At 40.6% G+C, this 22169-nt stretch overlaps 2 protein-coding genes across 3 annotated transcripts in view; both read right to left on the reverse strand.

The window, feature by feature from the left end:
• The window catches only part of LOC123962833 (hexokinase-4-like), a 34620-nt gene extending 31124 nt beyond the window's left edge, over positions 1-3496 (reverse strand). Inside the window, exons 1-2 of the mRNA XM_046039229.1 lie at positions 2105-3496; positions 1822-1906 (exon numbers count right to left, since the gene is read on the reverse strand). The gene's annotated coding sequence lies outside the window, so the exon portion shown is untranslated. The remainder of the gene's footprint in view (positions 1-1821; positions 1907-2104) is intronic.
• Positions 3497-3721: 225 nt separating this feature from the next.
• uimc1 (ubiquitin interaction motif containing 1) overlaps positions 3722-22169 on the reverse strand; it is a 26215-nt gene continuing 7767 nt past the window's right edge. For both annotated transcript variants that reach the window (XM_046039227.1, XM_046039226.1), the window contains exons 8-23: positions 19842-20507; positions 18495-18540; positions 18270-18376; positions 17481-17587; positions 17169-17331; positions 16329-16433; positions 15067-15125; positions 11380-11552; positions 11038-11114; positions 10171-10264; positions 9462-9770; positions 7300-7384; positions 7120-7216; positions 6976-7024; positions 4829-4862; positions 3722-4098 (exon numbers count right to left, since the gene is read on the reverse strand). In XM_046039227.1, coding sequence (XP_045895183.1) covers positions 3915-4098; positions 4829-4862; positions 6976-7024; positions 7120-7216; positions 7300-7384; positions 9462-9770; positions 10171-10264; positions 11038-11114; positions 11380-11552; positions 15067-15125; positions 16329-16433; positions 17169-17331; positions 17481-17587; positions 18270-18376; positions 18495-18540; positions 19842-20507 — 2355 coding nt within the window. In that variant the 3' untranslated portion in view covers positions 3722-3914. The remainder of the gene's footprint in view (positions 4099-4828; positions 4863-6975; positions 7025-7119; positions 7217-7299; positions 7385-9461; positions 9771-10170; positions 10265-11037; positions 11115-11379; positions 11553-15066; positions 15126-16328; positions 16434-17168; positions 17332-17480; positions 17588-18269; positions 18377-18494; positions 18541-19841; positions 20508-22169) is intronic.

Consider the following 22169-nt stretch of genomic DNA (forward strand, 5'->3'; position numbering starts at 1 on the left):
GTATTTTCTTCTAGGGCTTTAAATAACAATTTTCATTGTTGATTAATCGATAGGTTGTTTTCTCTGTCAGAAAACGGTGGAAAATGCCGATCAGTATTTCCCAAAGCTCAAGAAGACGTCCTCAAACATCTTGTTTTGTCCACAACCCAGATATATTTACTTTACTGTCACAGAGGAGGAAAGAAACAAGAAAATTTCAACATTTAAGAAGCTGGAATCAGAGAATTTAAAGAAGAAGCAAGAAAAGAAGAAAAGAAAAAAAGACAAACTGATAAAACGATTATCAAAGTAGTTGGCGATTAATTTAACAGCAGCTCTACTTTCTACTTCTATTACTACATGTCAGAGTACCTTTAAACTTCACTACATGTATCAGACATCTACTTTACAAATTAAGATTTTTTACACATACAGTACTAGACTTCCAAACTTTTGACAATTCAAAATTCAATTAAACTTCCAAAAAGTTTATTTAAAATTACAGCTGAAACGATTCATTAATTAAATTGAATGAAAGAAAATTATATTAGCAACTTTTTCGATAATCGGATTTGCTGCTTTTTCCTTTCAATGTTTGCAATTTTATTTATTTCTGGACACAAGCACAGCGAAGGTGTCATTTTGGGTTGGGTTTGAGTTGCAATCCAATACAAAATATATAATATGTTAATATGTTTATATTAATTACATTTAAAAATGAAATGAGTAATAATGTAATGATATAACAAACAATTCTAACAGTACTTTTTCAGCACAGAAAGATTACAGTACTTTAACTTCAGTAAAGAAATACTTCCTCCACCTAAGTCTGTTCGAGCAGCAGATAAATGTATATAACATAACTGATTTGATATCAACAATTACATTAATCTCCAACCACTTTCATAATATATTAATCGATATGAGTAATTTAAAATTTCATTTTTTCCTCTTCTATGGCAGTAAAGTGTATATAAATATATTTGGGTTGTGGACAAAACAAGACGTTTGAGGACGTCTTCTTGGGGAAACACTAATCAACATTTTTCACCATTTTCGGACACTTTATCGACCAAACAACTAATCGATTAATCAACAAAGAAAGTAATAGATAGTTTCAGCCCCCAGAATAATGCATAGTGTCAGAATCGCCTGGTCAACTGTCACATATGAGTGGGTGTCCACACACTTCTGTCCACATGGTGTAAACAGTTTTTACTTGCTTGCTTTTAGGACGCACATCCCCCATTGAAACTTTAAGAGTTTTTTTTTTTTTTTTTCCTGGCCCGGTTGGTGTAATCGAACATTGTGACAGAGTCTTACAAAACAACACATTGCCGCATTTCTCCAAACTCTGACAGGAAACAGGGAAAGTGAAATGGCAGCTTGTCTCTCGCTGCTGACACGAAGGAGTGGACAAACGCTGTATCCGTCCATCACTGAGACTTTACCGTGACGGAAAAGATTTAGTAAAAGGACAAAAACATCACGCAACATCACCTGCATCTCTTTCATCAACGAACCAACAAGTGCGCTCAGTGCATTACAGCCAAGTTTACTTTGAAACAACTATATTTAAATCAAAAGTGCTGAGACAGTAACGAAGGCCGATACTCTGACAGTGTGCAGTCAAAGACGAAGATAAAATAAAAAAGTATATTGTATTAAACTTTGCAGAGCACCTCAAGCAATTTAAATGGTCCACAGTGAAGAGAAAGGATGAAAACAAAACAAATATTTTACAGGACAGAGACAACATTTTAAGTTGATCTTCAGACAGTGAAATTGATCCCCCCCCCCCCCCCCAAAAAAACATACAAACACATTTTCAGTGGGACAAACCTTTGATTCATGATGCAGCCGGGCAGTTTATGATCTGAAAGGGGGAAACTCCAGGCTTTAAATGCGTCGCACTTCCTTCCACCTGCTGTATGAAGAAGTTGCAGTAAGAAGAGACGACACGGAGCCCGAGACGTAGTGAGGGATGTTGTTGGAAATGGTGTTGATCGATTGAGTGGAAACAAGACAAAAGCAGGAAAACAGAGGCTCTGACTGTATCAATCCTTAAGATTTCACATTTTAAGCATTTAGATTTTTTCACGTGCACTTAACAGAAAGAACGAACCTCTGAAGAATTCAGTCAGGGCTCGTAGAAGCTCTCCATCTTCCCACTGTTTGATCTTAAAACTGTATCTAATGGTTATTCATTTATAACAGCTCGCTAGCAGCATCTCATTACAGACCAGAAACTAAAACCCGTTGGATTGTAAATGGAGTTTTTTGCTTTTCTTAGCTCCTGTCCTGATGGTGGCCACGTTGTAACCTCAACGGTGGCCATTGAAGGACATTTCAGACTCATAAATGTCTGCCGTCTGTGCCGTTTTGGCGGTGGGGTTTCTATATTCCGTTGTTTTCAGTTATATCTTCTTTCTTCCTTCTTCTCCTTCCTCTGTGTTTCCTACTATAAAACATTGGCGACTGAAAGGGAGTGAATCATGATGGAGTTGGAGCTGATCGATGTTGAACAGCAGTTACTTTCTGTGAAATTACTAAAACAGAGAAACGAGAGAAGGCGTCTGAGGTGATGGTGTGTACGACCCTCGAACCGGGTGAGGCACAAGGAGGACAAGCCGGAAATGTGACGACTGCAAGTCGACCAATCACAGTTCTTGCGGTCTGCGTTGCCGCGACATATAGTTACATTATTGGGGAGGTGTGTGTCAGGCTACGGCGTAGATTTGGTGCAGAAGTATAAAATTGGCCTCAAGGCTCAGCAGCGTTTTGAGCTGAACTGATTTTGTTCACTTATTTATTCAGGCTATTGTCATTAAAGAGATACATTGGTTTGATTTTAAAAGACAAAACAATTAATTGATTAATCAGCAGATGAAAGACTGAAAATAATCCTTAGTTGCAGCTATGATGCCATTTCTTCTGGCTCTTGCACAGGATTCTTAATTAGCCTTCAAAGCTCAGATTGGCTCAGTTGTTTTTCTAAAACAAAACGACAGATGTGGTTCACTGATGTAATTCAGTGGTCTGGATTCAGGGTTACGGATGTGATGTTTGCTAAAATGCTAACAAAGTACACTTAGCGTGGAACATTTCCAATTTTATGTTTGTCATTTTAGTGTAGCATGTTTAAAATTAACGCATTAGCAGTTTACATGCTATCGTTAGCATGCTTCATGTTAGCAATTCTCACATGCTCACTCTTAGTAAGTCAGCACGCTAATATTTAGCATGTTGTGTTTAGCATTAATCTTAATTACAAGTACAGATGAGGCCGAACTGAATCAATAGCTTTAGCGGTTTCCGGTTATAAAGTTAAGTGTTTGACCCGCTGGTGGCGCTGGAGGAAAAAAAATAAAAATAAAAAAAAAAAAATCAGGGGACCGCCAAAGTTGGAGGGATTGTCTGTGCAGTATTTCACTGCAATCCATAAGACAGTTGTTGAGATATTTCAGAGGTAAGTGGTGGAGCGACTAACAATATTTGGACTCATAGCATGGCTACAAACATTAACGTTAAGCTAAAGGCCACATTTTGTTTGTGCGAATGCGACTTGAGAGTGTTGAGCCAGCTGTGGAGCCAGATGACAGACATTAAACCAAAGCTACAGTAACAAAGAGGAAATGTTTTAGTAATGAAGAGGTAGTCTGGAACACCTTCAAAATAAACAAATAGAGAAAACATTTAGTGGCACAAAAAAAAAAGAAAAGAAAAAAGAGTCATAATCTGGTTTCCTTTGCACATGTGACATTTTGTTCAATTTGTGTTTGTTTACCTGCATAAATATTCAACATTTCACATTAGGAAGGTGTTCAAAACAAGTGTTTTGTAATTGTAAGTCCAAATTGATAAATGTTTTTTAGGTCTTTAGTTTAAGGCTCTGGTTTCCAGTGCTTTCAGTCTGTACCCTCAGGACGTCGTCCTCATCTTCGTCTTTGGCTCAGCTTCTTGACTCGCTGCTTTTTGAAGTCGATAAGGCAGCCGGTGGCCTCTGAGATCGGAGTGAAGGCTCTGATGGGAGAGTTACTGATCCGGGGCACTGAAACGCCGCCCTTTTCCTCGTCTTCCTCCTCATCATCATCATCATCCCGCAGATCGATGACCTCTCTTAATACAAGATGAACACATTTGCCCGTTAAAACAGAACACACCAATAATTTACTAATACTTATTTGTTCCCTCCTGTTTGATTTTCATTTGACTATGTCTACAGCTGGGAAAGTACAGAAACAAATGTATGTGTGACACAAAAAGACAATTTATTATTTTGGCCCGTAAAAAATATGTTTGGTGGTGGATTTTTTTCATCTACCAGCCACCTTGTCAGGTGAGCCAAAACGTTAATTTCCACCCGTGGTGCTGTGGCTTGTTTTTGGATTTCTCATTGCCAAAACGGGCGACCTACCAGCACCTGACTGTTTTCTTGCTTTACACACTTTATTACATGTTTAATAAAACCTGTTAAAGTGGAACGAGAAAGCGAGGAGTGGCGTTAGCTGCAACAAAAGTTTAGCAACTGGATTTAAACACTACAGAGGAGCTAAATTGCAGCCAAAATATGCTGCAACTAATTAAATCATTAGGTATAAAAAGATGTCAAAAAGATAAATAAATGGAGCTCAAACCGTTGTCTTCAAAATGCTGAAAATGCGTGTTCCTACTGTAAATAAGTTGATTAAGATTGGACCCAAAGAAAAATGCATGCACGTAAGAAAACTACATCTGTAGATAGTTAATAGTTAACCTGATTTACACGACGCACTGGCACAGCAAGGTGTTAAAACTCTCAATTTAAATCATAATCATCATTATAACAGTGTTATTAAAGACGTCTTACGCTGGCTGGAGTTTGGATCCGGACGGTCCGGCCTCTGTGAACACAGAACAACAACATCTGAATTAACTGAAGTTTGACTGATGAGCGTTTTTGAAACCTGATTCTGCTGCTGATTCTTTTGTTCTGAGGCTGCGAAAACAAGTCTGGAGGTGATCTGATCGAGCTCATGAGGTGCAAGTCTCACCTGTAAACCAGAAAATATTAACCATCAGGATCAGAACTCGCTCTACTGATCTGAGGGCCAAATGAAGGATCAAGTGGGAGACTAGACCCACATTACTACACTTTAATTACCGAGTTGTTTTATATACACACACTGTTACTGTGATATAAAAATGTCTGATTTTGGCCATATCAACCAATCCTAGATGGAAGGCTCAAAATTTCTCTTAGTTTTGACACAATTCAAATTGTCATGATAACTTTCATTATCAATTAATGACACACTTTGATTTTCAGTTTATCAATCATTTTGTTTATAAAATGACAGAAAACAGTGAAAAACGCCGTCAGACCCCAAGTTGATGTCTTCAAATTGCTCGTTTTGTGTAAGATAATAAACATTTTGTCTACACTGATGATGATGAATCCTCTGACTTTTCATCTCAGGTGAATATTTCAACTGAATACCTGCAAAACTAAAGACATTCCCATCAGCCTCATCTGTAATTTGTGTTTAGTGCTAAATAATACAACTGTTAGGATGCTAACAAGGAAAACTAAGATGGTGAACATGGTAAACAACATACCTATCAAACATATGTTAACATTGTCATCATGAGCATGTTAGCTTGCTGACGTAGCATCAAGTATAGTTACTAGTATCTAAATGATAGATACTAGTAAAATGGAAATAATTACTAGTAACTATTCAAATAATAATAATAATAATAATAATAATAAGTGGTTTCTGAACCGCAGAGCCCCATTGATTTCAATTTGCTAGTTACTAGCAAACTCAAAAATAGTAACTAGTAACTAAAGGATTAATTACTAGTTACTAAAAATTAAAAACTAGTATATAATCAAATCTTACTTGTAAAACGGGAATAGTTTATAGTAACTAATGGAATAGTTACCAGTAACTAGGGCTGTGTGATATTGCAAAAATTCATATCCCGATATAGGTAATTTCATATCCTAACAACGATATATATCCTGAGAGAACATTTTTCAACTCAGGATATTTCTCTGCATTATAAAGCCCTGGATATACTCGCTTTTTAAAAACAGGCGTCACCGACGCAGATGGCTTTGTTTACATACTTGCCTGCGTACTTTGCGTGTACATGGAGGATTAAACCTGAATCCACCAGGGGGCAGATCAGGACAGGATCATCCCTCGCCGACACCGGATGATCTTCCTTGACAACCTCCGAATTTGCACATCGTAAACAAACCAAACACAGCGACACTTGACGAGGTTATGATTTTAATGAGACATAACGATCTCGGTACTTGCGGACCAGCTCCAGGAGTTTTATTGTAAATATCCCGCCTTAAATCTCCTTTTTTAAAGTCTGCTGCTGACCTTCTTCTTTTGCATTTAATGACGGTTGGAAAACCAACTGCGTACCTCCACCACCTGGGCTGGTGTGTGGAACAGGATTGTGCTGCTGACCTGCCGGTCAGATCGACATACTGCCCCCACGTTCATAAACTGAACTGCATCTCACGGACGCTTAGCGTTAATTTCTGGAGACGCGCAAAACCTACCCTCCAAAGGAACGCGGGATACGCGTGACAGACATCTTATTTTACAGCCATTTATGCATCGTATGCGAATGCGTAGTTAAAAGCAAGTATATCCAGGGCTTAAGGTTGAGGTGAGTAGAAGAGAGAAATCCAACACCATGACAAATATCATAACAGAGCAAGTAATGTAACTAATGTTAGCTAGGTTGTGCGTTAGCAAAGTAAACATGAGAGTATGAAACGGTCTGAGAGCAGCACAGCAGCTCCAGCATGAGAACCGTCCAGCGCACCACATTCAACTTTTTGACCCTTATGAGTACACCATCCGAGGACTCTTTGTGCACTGCATTTTGCCACACTTATGCACTCAAAACAGAAAGTGTGAGTACAGAAGGGCACAAACTGAGACACAGCACCTGTTTGGTTACACCGAAAAAGACTTTCAGACTCACCTGAACTCCTGCTCTCAGTTCGCTCCAGTGCTGACAGCAGATTTCCTTTCTGGAAGGTCAGAAAATATTTTTTTATATCCTCAACAAAACAAAACAGATCAGGTCAGTTGTCACGCTGTATGAAGGGGTGTTAACCGGGCTTACCGTCTTTGATGCCTGCCGTTGGATGCAGAGCTCAGTGTGTCGGCTGTATTCTCTCAGAGGAAAGGCTTTCAGACAGATGTAACATTTCTCCTGGTTCCTGTGGAAAATAAAACAGAAGGTGAATTAAAAATCCAAACACTGAGCTGTTCCTGTTAAAGATGACAGGTCGTATCTACTTACTTGCCAGTGTTTGAGTGGTCGTTACTCTCCTCATCCGTCACTTCTGCTCTGCTTCTTGCTCTCTTCCTACGTGGCTTCATTGACACTGTAACGTGGAGAGGGAGGTGTCATTTTAAAATCATCAACACAACAACAACAGTGACATCTGAACAGCTGGAGGTTTCACACAAAGACGACAATTGACCCTTCGGTAAGCCACGCCAACCTTAGTTACTGGACCTGTCAAGACTTTAATCACGGCGCTGCCACAGTCTACAACTGCTCTCCTTGGAGAAATATTGTCTAATCCACAGCCTACAAAAAGCTGTTTGAGCGCAGCCATGAAAGTGTCGGACATTCTCTGAACATAAATGCAACTTCGAGTTACTTTACTTGAGTATTAGCATTTTCTGCTCCCGTAGTCGGTCTGCATTATGCTCTGACAACTACCCCGTTTGCTCGCGGGAGGAGCTCGGAGTTAACTTGTTTTATTAAATTAGCTTTTTACTTTAGTTTTTGGGATTACAACTTGATTTATCTTCACTCGAGCTTCTCGGCAGCTTACGTGCACATCCGGTTCCACTGTTGTTGTTAGCGTCGGTTGGCTCCCAGAGCTCTGTTGGACTACGACTTCATATTTATATAAAAACCAGACAAAACTGGACATTACTTAGAGAACAGACAGCGAGGAGGTTGAACTACATGGTGAGTTCAGAAAATGTGTCTGTAACTTTATTCCAGCTGTCGTTGTACTTTACTGTGAATAAGTTAGCATAGCCCTGATCGAACCAAACTCCATTCAGAAAACAAACATTTTAGAAGTTGTTGTCCTGCTGACAGACCTGACAAAGCATGAATTCATATGTTTAACAAATCTGCATCATGTTGTAGTTATTTCAGCAGTAGTTTGATCCGTTTATTGCTATTTAATCACAGCAGAATGTTTACTTTGGGTTCATACAGCTGTAGTAATGACGAGTTGTGTGTGAACACTTGGCAGTTGTCCAGCAATAAAACCCCTGGCGAGGAGAGCGTTGCGATGCTTAAATTTGCATTTGGTCTGAATGCCGCATTATAGTGAATAAAAGAAAGTAATTGACTGCGAGGACAAAAACTCAAAACCGTTGGTGTAGCTTTTCCTGGACAGAGGGCAGACACGATAGACTATCTAGCTATTACATTTACTCTGCCTAAATAACGTCTTAATGTCTGGGAACGGTGGAAATGTATCTGTATTTTCGTAACCATTTCTGAACCTTCGAATTGTCTTCGTAAGTCTTTCCCAAATAGGGGTCCTTGTTCTTTGTACGTGGAAAGACCACAAAGTAGCTCAACTAATTTGAAAACATAGAAATTAGAATTTGAATAAAAGAAAATGTCTACATATTAAAGGCTTCTGTAAAAGCTGTACCTGCTGCAATTATGTAACAGCACAGAAGTCTTAACAGGTAGCTAAAAGTAAAGGATTAATAATTTGATGGTAGTAGTTATATAATTTTATGAGTGAGTGACACATTTGGTACATGATATGTGGGAATTGATGAAGGGGTGACGGTGGACATACAGTGCATAAAGTGCAAGTGCAATTTATACTTCTGCGTCAAATCGATGTGTAGCCTCTGTGTTGCCCCGTTGCCTACGCCGTCGCCTGACGTGCACCTCCTGAAAAACGTAACTACACGTTGAGGCGACACGGACCGTAACTGTGACTGGTCGGCTGGGTAGCCCCCAATGCCTCCGAGCAGTCAGGAAGTGCGCCTGCTTTGAAGTAACGGCTAGCGGCCAAAATGGCGGCTGTAACACAGTGAATCAATATATTTGACCGTCACAACCTAAGCGAAATGTCCCGTTTCACTATCAGAATGTGATCCATTGGGTCACAATTTTACCCCCCATTCACGTTAGCGGAGCGCTAAACCGGAAGTTAGTCTGCTCAGCCGGAAAATGTCAACACAGTGGACGCTGTAGCGCTACCGCTGACTAGCGTTTGGGGGTGTAATCGCAGAATGATGGAGACGCCGATGCAAAAGTATAAATGCATGGCTACCTGGGTAGCCTACGGCGTAGCTACACACGTAGACACTACGCAGGAGTGTAAATCAAGCATTGGACCAAAAAAAGGTTGGGAACCACTTTTCTAATATTTCACAGGTGTTGTACAAATAAAAAACGGTTTCTGTCACCTTGGAAGCAGTCGGTCTCGGGCCTCCTCTCGTCCACGAGGGCCACTTCTCCGTCGCAGTACGCAGCGTGCATCTCGATCTCTGTCGCGGGGAAGGATCCCTGACAGATGGGACAGTCCACGTTGGTTTCCGGGCTCCGAGGGACGGCAGCTCGTTCCAGTTCAGGAGAAGTCGACCTCTGAAGCCCTCGATCCTTTATATCCCCCACATCTGGATTCCCAGCATCCTCTTCTACTTCCTTTTTTCTCACATTTTGTCCTCCAACATCGTTGCTGCTGTTCGTTTCCTTCGTTTTTCTGTCCACTGGTGCTGAAAACAGTCACACACACTCACTTTTTAAATTGTTTCCTGATGGACACGCTCCTTCATTAAAGGTTCAGTGTGTAATATTTATACTCCTGCTCGCTTGGAAAGGGAGGGGTAAGAGCACATGAACACACCAAAGTTGGAAGAACAATTTCACAACTTGGAAAATGGGATCATCCGAGGAGCTCATGAATGCACCGTGAGCCAATGGTTCCAATTCACAACCCTCACCACTAGATGCCTCTAAAACTTACACACTGAACCTTTAAGGTGAGGGTTTAAAGAAATCAATTTCTAGTATTAGCTTTCAACTCACCACCCAATTAAGTTGGTGAAATTTATGTCAGTACAGACACAAAACTACAAAAGTTTCCTGTTCTATTTGTAAAGCATGCAGCCTCACCGTCCACCTCCATTTCCTCCTCCCGCTCGCCCACGGCTGGTAAATCATCTCGGAGAATCATTTCAATCTCAGACTCCGGGCTTTTAGGTCGGAGCTGTGGAGAATTTCAAGCACAGAGAGGAGCAATTTTTCAGCAATTGTGTAGGGTATGATCAGCAAAATGTAATTAAAGAATCAAAAGTACTATTACTGTCAGTATAAAGTACACACCGAGAGTCCGGACACCATAAAGTACACACCGAGAGTCCGGACACCATAAAGTACACACCGAGAGTCCGGACACCATAAAGTACACACCAAGTTCAGACACCATAAAGTACACACCAAGTTCAGACACCATAAAGTACACACCAAGTTCAGACACCATAAAGTACACACCAAGTTCAGACACCATAAAGTACACACTTAGTTCAGACACCATAAAGTACACACTAAGTTCAGACACCATAAAGTACACACCAAGTTCAGACACCATAAAGTACACACCAAGTTCAGACACCATAAAGTACACACCAAGTTCAGACACCATAAAGTACACACCAAGTTCAGACACCATAAAGTACACACCAAGTTCAGACACCATAAAGTACACACCAAGTTCAGACACCATAAAGTACACACCAAGTTCAGACACCATAAAGTACACACTAAGTTCAGACACCATAAAGTACACACTAAGTTCAGACACCAAAAAGTACACATTAAGTTCAGACACCATAAAGTACACACTAAGTTCAGACACCATAAAGTACACACTAAGTTCAGACACCATAAAGTACACACTAAGTTCAGACACCATAAAGTACACATTAACCCATTTGTCATACAAACATCAAATGCAGTAATTTTTATTGTATTTACACTCACCTCTGCTCCATCGTCTGTGGCCATCATCAGGTCTTGCGTCCTGTCATCGTCGTCGTCGACACCACTCAGTTGAGTCTCTGATGTTACAAATCAGAGAGACACGCCGACAGCAGTTTATATCACATCTAAATTTCATGAAAAGGGCCTGTTGTGCATGAAATAGTAATCACAGAGGAGGCCAGCTTCTAGACTCGAGACTTTATTACAACCATCATCTGCTGAGCTGCTTCTGGTCACTTAGAAAATACCTAACTCTCTTTGCTTTCTAGCGTTTTAAGCTAAACAACCTGTTTATTCCACACACCTTAATGACAGCCCAAAGAAATGGTGGAGCTTCAGTACCTGGACAAACCTCACAGTCAGTGTCCTCCTGTCCTTCTTCCCCATTCTTCTGCTTCTCCTTTTCTTCTTCATTCTTCCTTTCTTCTTCTTCTTCTTCCTCCTCCTCATCTACCTCAGCTGGAGAGGTATCAGCTGCTTCACACAGTTTTTTGCCTCTCAGTCTGAGGCCACGCCTGAAAAGTTAAAAAAAATAAAATATAATATAAAATTGTCACCAGTTCAGCTTAAGTTAAACATAATATACAAAATCTTATTTAATGACACTCTGTGTACAGATCTAAGGACAACATAAGCTACTCTGATCACAACAGTGCGCTGAAACTGTAAATTAGAAAGAAACTACTGCCGGTGAAGACCTCTGAATCGCCACCAACTATTCTGATTTGTTTGCTGTAGATAAGCGAATGATGACGTCAAACAAAATCCCAATTCAGTCCAAGTAACAGGCGAGAAAACTCTCAAAAACTTTGTTCAATATTCACTTTGAGCAGTGGGGGAAAAAGTTGAATAATAAACTGCTACTGATATCTGAGAATTAACGTATGTTATTAACTAGTGACATCTAGTGGCAAGAAGACATTACTATGCTGTTTACTCTCTGTAGCTCACTAAAACTGCAAAATTACATTAACATGCTAAATAAAATCACTACATTTAGATGTAACTTACACATTTAACCTCATATTATACTGTAGATCCCATAATATATTATACGATGTTGCTATACTGTTATATTACACTGTATGCTATATTGTACAAGTACCATTATTTAATCACATGATATATTATTATAGTGTTTGCTGTTATAGTAGATGGTATCATGGTACTCTACATGTACTTTCCTACTACTCACACAACTGTGTCACTTCACTAGAGGCAGTACTGCAGTATTAGTTTAAGTACAACACTTTATTTAGTTATACTAGTAGTTCTACTGCTTTTTTATTTTGAGTTAAATCGCTTGTGGAGGATCAATAAAGGCTCATCTAATCTTATCGTTTAGCCCCCAGAATCAGTCACAGCAGCTTTAATGACAGCCGAGAGACAAAAACATTTATCCAACTATTGAATATTTATCTTTCAACCCTTTAAAACAGCCCCCAAAATTTTATTTTAGGTGTTTGTTTTATTTAAATTGCATATTTAATATTTTATTTGTTCTTCCTGTTTTTATTACTTTTTAAATGTAAAGCAGTTTGAGCTGAATGTTTTTCATGAAAGGTGCCATTTACATTTACAAAAAGAAATATGGTTGAAATGTTCATTTTCTTCTGTGATTTTATTCAAAAAGAGTGAAACTTATATATTGTATATTCATTACACACATAAAAGGGAAATGTTCCAAGTCTCTTTTTTCCCCTGTAATAATCCTCATTGCGGCTTACAGCTCAAGGAAATAAATCTCCAGTTTCTCAAAACTATTAGAATTTTTAGAATAATTAATTTATAATACAGAAACGTCGACCTGAGAAGAGATTTAATCAGCTAATCAACTCAAAACATCTGCAAACGTTACCTGAGCCGTCTGGTTCTGGTGCTCACAATGGACTTTTCCACAATATTCTAATTTTTCTGAGATGCACCAGTAAATAAATTCTATCATCATTATTATGTGTGTAATTGGAAAATCAAATATATTAAAACAATTACTGCAACAGATCAGGTTTTCAATTTGATGGCATCCAACTCACAGTTGCTGTAAAACTCTTATCGTAGGATTTTTGACTCCTCATACTCATACGGTGCTTCTGCTTGAGGTGGTGAAATTAGTTTGTTTTATTGCCACCTTCAGTTGTTCGTGTTCTTCTTACATTGTTACCTCGGTTTGTTGTAAATCTGCTCTTTTGTAATAAAACCACTTCCACAACCCTGAAGTCGCCCCCCCTTTTTGGAACTAAGTCCTCCATCATGGAGCTTTCAGCCATGCTTGTCATTGCTGTGTGTAACGGTATATAATAAGACTTTTAATATATAAAAAAAAAACCACACACAAATACATTGTGAATATGATATGGTACCCCTAGTACGTACTGTATTATTATTATTATTATTATTATTATTATATCATTCATTGGTTTATAGCAAATAATATTAACATGGTGTTTGTAAACTTAATTATCTCAGAATTGCACTGCAGATTTTTCTAAATTTGTCTTTAATGCGTGGAGCACAAACATTCTGCTTTGAGACCGAAGAGCTGACTTGGCTGCACACTAGACGATAATTGGTTCGATTCTGTAGTGAGAGGGGTTTACAGACATAATCTGAAGGTCACCGATTTCATCAGAGGCTCCCCGATTTTGAATCATACGGTTCGAAATCAGGGAGCCGCCGATCAGAAACCTGCAACAGCTAATGAGAGCGAGCTGAAGCGTCACCAGCGTGCTGCGTATCTGCTCGCACTATAAAATGTATATAAACCTGCTGATTCCCTCTTCTCAGCCTCGAGTTCATCCACAGTTTGATTCTCATCTTTTTATTTTTCTGGGCAAAACGCAGCACACACAAGAGCAACCAGCTGCTGACGACGACAGTCTGCCTCCATGTTTGTTTCTGTTTGATCACGCGGGATTCTGTGAGATCCCGAGTCCTCGGAATCGCCACTCTAAAATCATTTGGTATAAACGCTAGGGTTGGGTATTGTTTACAATTTTAAGATACCAGTACCACAACCAGTACCCTTAAAATGAACTTTATTCAATACCTTTTGTGAAACGCCACCTGTTGAAGCCATAGTAGTTGATTGGTAACCTATTATTATTTTTTAATGTTGTTATGGATAAAAAAGGTTGTCAATTCTCTTTCTTTTTCAAATAGCTGTTACATGAGAGTTTTGGGAAATTGTATCAGATCGCTCCGCATCCTAATTAGGTCATCCTCAGAGGAAGGACGACAGCTTGGGACTCTTTTATATTTGAATGAGAGAGGAGGAGTGAAATAGTTTAGTGCCCAAATAAGTTGGGGGAAACAAATTTAAGTTACATTTTTCATACGTTTTGTTGATAGTAAACAACGGATAATTATTTTGTTAAAGTTCCAGCAATAAACTGAATTGAAAGATCTCAGCGAGCGCTTTTTCCTTTATTGATGAGTTGAAAACCTCCGAAAACGACAGTCAGAAGTATAAAACGAGTAAAGAGTGTTTAAACAAGTCACTAAACTAAAGACTCACAAACAGAGGAAAGGAGAGGCTGCACGTCCAGCTGATCAAACCAACAACATCTGATAACAGCTGCAGCCGGAGGCTCCGTGAGTAAAATCAGCAGACATGAAAGCGTTTAATTGATGTGATGGAACGCAGCGATCGATCAGCGACAAGTGATGTGAACAGCAAATAAAAATCTTATTATAAAAAGTATCGATTGAAGGACTGGTTTGACTGGAGATCGACTTGATACTGGGCAGTCAAACCTTAAAAAGGTATCAAGTAGTGATACCCATCCCTAATAAACGCTGAGTGTGTTGTCCTGCATCTTGACTGAATCGTCTGGTTTGTGCATTCTTAACATTAAAATATTAATAAATGGTTACTTCTGTTTTTATATCTGTGGTGTCCGACGTTTTGAGAATCGGGTAAGATTTGAAAATCCTCTAGTGTGCACCGGGGATTATTTTACATTTCTGTGCTAACAGCAACACATGTTTCCACTGTAGAAGCAGAGCTGGTGAAGTTCTTGTGTGTTTTACCTTCGAGGAACGTGCTGTTGAGGTGATTCAGCAGGCGACTCAGCAGAGGGAGGAGATTTCTAGGGGAAAAATGGATAATGCTCGTTGAATGATTCAAACATCCGGTGCAAAAGCTTTATGCCCACTGGTGTCTTCAGCTCACAGCAGGGAGGAACAACGTACATGTCAATATCAACATCATGGTGATTTTATCAATCTTAAAGTCAGATGGAGGAGGTGCACAAATATTTGAGTGCAATCCCTTTGTGAAGATGTGTAGGATTTACGAATTCATCAGCTGGCCCAACTAAGTACATTTTCTTTAGTGCAATTACTCGAGTATTTCTATTTTCTGCTACTTTATACTTCTTCTCCACTACACTTCCTCTCTAAACTTCTCATGTGGTTTCGTTTAAATTAGTGCTTGAGGCACAAAAACATAAAATTATCCAAAATAAAAGAGAAAAGTCCAAAAAAACTGAAAACAGATTTTTGTATCAGGACTTTGTTTTTTGTTCTTTCCTCTCCCACAAATCATCTCACAACTCCTGAGATTAATATTTTACATAAACATATAAGCTGTTAACATTAAATCAGTTGTTTCCAACCTTTTACAGTTTGTGTTAAAACACTAATGTATCATTCACAGGGGGGAAACAAGTACTTTTCTTTGACACTTTAAGCACATTTTGCTGATAATACTTGAATGAAGGACTCAGAACTCAGGCCCATTAACTTCTGTATCTGTACACTAAACGTTAGCTTATCCGAACCAAGATTATTATAGTTTTGCATTTCTTTTCAGTAGTTTTTGTTTTGTTTTCAATTTCAGTTAAGTTTTTTTATTGGTTTTTAAAGCAGGTTTGCTAGTTTATTCGTTCTTTTCTTGAACATGCTCAGTTTTTATAACTTTCAGTGTTAGTTTTTGTCTTTTTTGCAATATGAGACTCCACTTTCTGCTGATTTTTGCTGCCATAATGCCAGGCGAGGGGCGTGGAATGAATTCTGGCACAGCTAAGAAAGTGGATAGATTTCATATCCACCCAAAATACTAGGTTTATGCAGCTAAAAGTAAATCTATAATTTTAGTTTATTTTATTTAGCTATCCAAACCAGAATGTCATCTATCATATGAACATTAATGCACTTCGCATAGAGGCGTCATTTAAAAAGTACGAGACTGAAGCATCCTATGCGTCCGACCTGTATTTACCTCGCAATTCTTCTCTATCAAGATCCAGCACATAAGTTCAACAAACTCCATGTTATAATTGTCATCGTACCTCCGGCTCCGGCAGGACGGCCTCCCCCCACTCCGCCTTCCTCAGCAGACACCTCTGAGCCTGCTTCAGACTCTTCTCATACACCTCCATTTGAGCCAGGATCACCTGTAAGAAGGACGGACAGACAGGTTAAAGTGAGAAATTAGATAACTTGCTCTTTTATTGTTTGAGTTATCAATATGCTTGAAAATTATCATTCCCCCTAGTATCAATAATCATATCGCCAAAACAAACAAAATAACTAAATATATATATATATATATATATATATATATATATAAATAAAATAAAAATAGTCAAGTCCTAATTTTCAGTTTACAATTATATAACTGCTCTGCAAAATAAACGAGCGATCACATAGTGAAGTTTGCAGGTGACACAGGCAGGAGGTGGATGAACTCATGGTCTGGTGCAGAGTCAACAATCTCTGCATCAATGTGGGGAAGACTAAGGAGGAGGTGCCATGCCTCAGCAGGTGCAGAGGCATCAGGTATCATGAAGGACTCCACCCACCCTCCCCTCTGGCAGAAGGTTGCGCAGCCTAAGAGCAAGAACACCACGGCCATCTAAATGTTTAGGTGGTATAAAGGGCCTTTCTTAATTTGTTATTTATTCTGTATGCTGATGGACCAGGGAAACGAATTTCATTCATTCATGTTTTACATGGTTGAATGACAATAAAGAACTGAAGAAAAGCAGTAAATCCTCACATCTGAAAACCTTTTTTGCCTGAAAATGACTCAACCATCAAATCTATTCGATCAACTAATCCATTATTGAGTGGAATGAGGGTGCAGAACAAGTTTTCATTCTTTATAATGAGATGAAACACATCTTCACCTGTGTGTAGGTGTCTGGGTCCAGGCCTCGTGGACAGAAGGGAACCCCCCAGTAGTAGTGCACCGTCGGCCCGCTGACCGTTTCCGGACTGCCGGCTGGCCGTGACTCTGGCTCTGTGGTGGAAAGCTGCTGTCGGCTGGTGGACGTGGAATAGCAAGAAGGTCTGAGCGAAGGTGTGTGGAAACATACAGAGAGTGAGCAAAGCAGCAGGACTCTTTAGAAAGCTGTGAGGCTTCACTACAGAGTGTAGACCATGGGTTAATATGAGAAACAGAAACTCTGATCTGCTGGTATTCTTGGCGTTTTCTCTACCTGCAGTTGGAACCGTTCATCGCTGGAGAGGCTGCAGCCACGTGGTTCAGGGAGGCCCCATGAACATGTCTCTCCTCTGGGAAGACCGGGCTGGGCGAGCCCACCGGCTGCAACAGAGGGAGGAAGAAAGGTTAGACAAAAACGCAGATTTTCCTTAAAAAGAGTATTTTTATTTCAGACGTGAATTAACACAAAAAGAAGCACCAATGTAGGAAAGTACTGGAAAAGGTGGAAGCAAAGATTTATTTAGACGGTTACTGCTAAAGTGTGTTTAGTCTGTAAATAAAAAGAGACCTAGAGGGACAAAATATCAAATCACAATATTTTTAACATATCGGCATTACGCACAAACGTTTACTCAAACAGGAGGAAATAGAAAGCAACCTTTGTAAGAGTCAACAAATCCCATGTAAAAACCTTGCAATAGCTTCTGTCTGCTCTACTGAAGAAAAAAAAAATCATTTCACAAATACAATATTTTTTCATGTTAAAAAAGGTTTGGTAATTTCCTAAAAACAAGGGCGTAGTAGTGAATTTGTTAAGGACCCTTTTCACCAGTGGATTAACACATTTGGGAGGTGTGTCCAAATGAAAATAAACTACAGTGCGAGTGTTCCCACTGATGAAAGAACACGTCACTCAGTGCCACAATGAGCTCGATGGAGGAAGACGAGATGTCAGCCTTTTTCTTTTCATGGGATTCACTGGCAATAAGAAAAATGTAGAATATCATCGGCATAATTCCTTATAATTAACATATTCTGGTCTTCCAACAGTGAGCCTCTGTACCGTGACGTCCTCGTCCTCATCAGACCAGAGTAGCGTCATGTCGCTTGTCAGCTCCGGCGTGGCTGAGCTCCGGTCTTTGGAGGTTTCATTCAGCTCCTCTGCGCCATCTAAAACCAGAGAACACCCAGAGACCAACCGGCTCTGATCACACTAGCAATGTAAGGCTCATCAACTGACAGCACATGACCTCGTGAAGATGAATTAGGAAAAGACACCTCACTGTACCCGACTCGTTTAACCTGACGTCTTGATTGCGATCAGACTTGCTGTCCTGTATTCACAAGCAGGAAGAACAGGGAAATTACAAAGTGCCTGGATGTGATGAGTGAAACACAGCGAGAAAAAACACATTCAAAGTTTTAATGATCGATGATTAAAAAGCAGACGTGAATCTTTTCAGAATTTGAAAATGAACATAAAGTAAAATAATTTTAGGCATAAAAAATGTTTTAATTTAATTAATAATAAAATTTTGACTTTCATTCTTAGGGGTTGAATAAAATATTATATATTAAATATGTAGCAGAACAGCTTGCTGCTTCCTTCCCGCACTTTCACAGCCTCGTACTAAAGTACTAAATACACGATCAGAGATCCACCTGTTGTATCAACCAGTATTCGCTCATTGGAGTTATGTAGGTTTCGCCAAAAATCCATGTCCCTCCAGGATTTCACGACGTCTTTGTCGGAACTATCAACACAAATTCAACAAATCCCTGTGAATTCAGCGCATGGAGGACCCCAGACGAGTCAAATCACTGTGACAAAGGCTGCTGCATCCCGGTCAATTACAAGCGCTTAAAGAATCAAGGTAAGCTGGTTTAAATACGCAGGGTTAGGGGTAATGTAAATATACTTTATAGGGCTGGACCTGAATAATCGATTGTTGGGTACACATTCCGGCTCTGGACCCGCTCCGCTCAGCCTCTCAGCTAAAGTTACCCCTCTGCTCTGTACAGCAGCCACCAACCCGGTTCTGCACGAATCTAGTCTTCCACCCTGCCTAGCTCTTCCCCGGTTCATTATCCGATCCTTTGAATGAGAATATGAGCGCTCTCTCTCTCTCTCTCTCACACAGACACACACAGACTTATGGACTCGTGACCGCCGTAATCTCCCCCCCATCCGATTCTCCCTCTCTCATGTCTTTGCCAGAACTTCACCGGCATTCATCCTTCTTATGCTGCTCTGCTTCTATCTTTAGCTCGTGAGATGACAGCCTGCTTATCAATAGATGTCTAAAGAATCAGGAAAATGTGACAGCTGAGCGAATCACAAAAAAAAGGCCTGTGAAACCCCAGAAGGACTTAAAGATGCCGTTTGATTAATTCAATGAAAAACTGTAGAACAGAGGGACATGTTTTAGGCTTATACTGTATAAAATAAGTTTTTTAAAATAGGTTTTAGGTCATTTAGAAACAGCGTCTCTACCACATAAAACACATAAAATGTCCTGCTCAGGAGGTGTCTTTGTCACAATCTACACATCATCCATTTAATTTACTTTGTGTTTAAATAAAACACATCACTTTTTCTAACCTCTCAAAATCCAGTACTGACACCTGAACTCACCTGCCTCGGACTCTCTTCACTGCCTGAACCTCGGAGCTCTGCAGCTGAAGGACTCGCAGAGTGAGTGTTTTGTCTATGTCCAGTCCTGCCGAACACTGGGCTCGTGCGTCGGCTGTGCTCGGTCTGCCCTCGGTCGCTCTCTGAGAGTACCGGACTTTGGCGGACTGCTGGTCTTTCTGGGGGAGGGAGGTTCTCTGGAAGGCCGTGGCTTCTTGGGAATACTGGGCTCTTGGGCCGACAGGATGTTGAGGAGGTTAAACTCTCCTGAGACGAAAACATGAACCCTGAGTTACAGACCTGGGGTCTGCAGGCACTCTGAGACTTCTCACGCTGAGTATTCCTGCCAAACACCGGACTTTGAAAATACTCAGGACTCTGCTCTGGCTCTCCATCGTCTCCCTGATCAGTCTCTGAGAAGACAGGACTCTTGGATAAAGCGAGGTCGGTGGAGCTTTTGGGAAACGTTGGGCTCTTGGGTTGAGCAGTCGGAGACCTTCGAGGCGGGGTCCGTCTTTCCTGAGAGCACAACACAAACCCTGAAGTTCTGCAGGTTTGCAGAAGGTCCTGGCTCAGCCGGGGGACGTGAACCTCGGCTCTGCAGCCAGTCGAGGGGAAGACGGGGGATTTAGGGGGCTGACAGTCGTCGATCTGGGTCGAGTCAGAACTCTGATTTATTGTTGAGAGAAGACAAACACTTACATTATTGTTCATGTCTCCAACAACTCCTGAGGGAGATCTCTGGCTCTACAGCTGGTCTCTAACTCTCTAACTGTCTGTTCACTAAAGAAACAACGCTATAAGAGGATGAGACTGAACCAGAATGGGAAAGTTGAGTGCTGACAGATAAACAAAAAGCTGAAACTGTAAAGCCAAGTTGGGAGCTGCAGATTCAGCTGATAAATCACTACCAGAGACTCTGACAACTGTGACATTGTTATGAAAATACTGATATACCAATGTGACCCAAATCTGATTTTTCTTGCCCATATGTGAATCTGATCTGATCTGTTTATGACAGTGTGAACAGGCCAGGTCACATGGAATCTGATCTTTTCCCGTTCGGATCCAATCCAATACAGATCGGATCTTTTTAAATGCTCAAGTAGCATCCACGTAACTCAGAAGAGAGCTTGCGGTCCAGTGGATCTGTGAGCAGATGATAGCGAGGTAGAGGAGGAAGAGAGCCAAGTGTTTAATTATCGCTTTATGTGGAGCTTTTTTATTCACAGCGTCTACAGCAGAACTACGACAACAGCTGCTCTAGAGTGACGTCAAAGTCGCATCAATTCCGACCAGCGTGTTACAAAATACATTTCAATGTTTAATGCTGTAAATAAACATGTAAAAAGTAAAGTGCGTGAATCAATCCACAAGTGTAACCCTAACCCTGGGTCGCCAGTGCGCACGTGTAGGCGTAGCGTGTGTGCGTGTGGTGGCAGAAGAGGAACACTTGCTGAAGAGACGGAGACACTGCTGTTGTGCCAGGTTGTCCGCACCTCGCGGCACTTTCAGATAATTTATCAATGCGGTTGATGAACCACACAAAGAATATTATTTGGTTTTTAAACTGCCAGCTACTTGAAACGGACCTGCGAGGAACCGCGACGGAAACTGTAAAACTCTGCATAAGACCGGTGAATGAGGGGGGAGGGGGGGAGAGAGAGAGAGAGAGAGAGAGAGAGAGAGAGACCGAAAGAGAGAGAGACCCCGAAAGAGAGAGAGAGGGAAAGGGAGAGTGAGTGAGAGAGGGACTGAGGGAGAGAGAAGGGGAGAGAGAGAGAGAGAGAGAGAGGGAAAGGGAGAGTGAGTGAGAGAGGGACTGAGGGAGAGAGAAAGAGAGAGGGGGAGAGAGAGGAGGGAGAGAGAGGGGGGTAGAGTGAGAGGGAGAGAGACTGAAAGAGAGAGAGAGAGAGACTGAAAGAGAGAGAGAGACAGAGAGAGAGAGAGACAGAGAGACAGAGAGAGACAGAGAGAGACAGAGAGACTGAGAGAGAGAGAGACTGAAAGAGAGAGAGAGACTGAAAGAGAGAGAGAGTGAGAGAGGGACAGAGAGAGAGAGACTGAAAGAGAGAGAGAGACTGAAAGAGAGAGACTGAAAGAGAGAGACTGAAAGAGAGAGAGAGTGAGAGAGGGACTGAGAGAGAGAGACTGAAAGAGAGAGAGAGACTGAAAGAGAGAGAGAGACTGAAAGAGAGAGAGAGACTGAGAGAGAGAGACTGAGAGAGAGAGACTGAGAGAGAGAGAGACTGAAAGAGAGAGAGACTGAAAGAGAGAGAGACAGAGAGAGAGACTGAGAGAGAGAGAGAGACTGAAAGAGAGACTGAGAGA

Source organism: Micropterus dolomieu, linkage group LG23 (genome assembly GCF_021292245.1).
Source record: "Micropterus dolomieu isolate WLL.071019.BEF.003 ecotype Adirondacks linkage group LG23, ASM2129224v1, whole genome shotgun sequence".
Classification (NCBI taxonomy): domain Eukaryota; kingdom Metazoa; phylum Chordata; class Actinopteri; order Centrarchiformes; family Centrarchidae; genus Micropterus; species Micropterus dolomieu.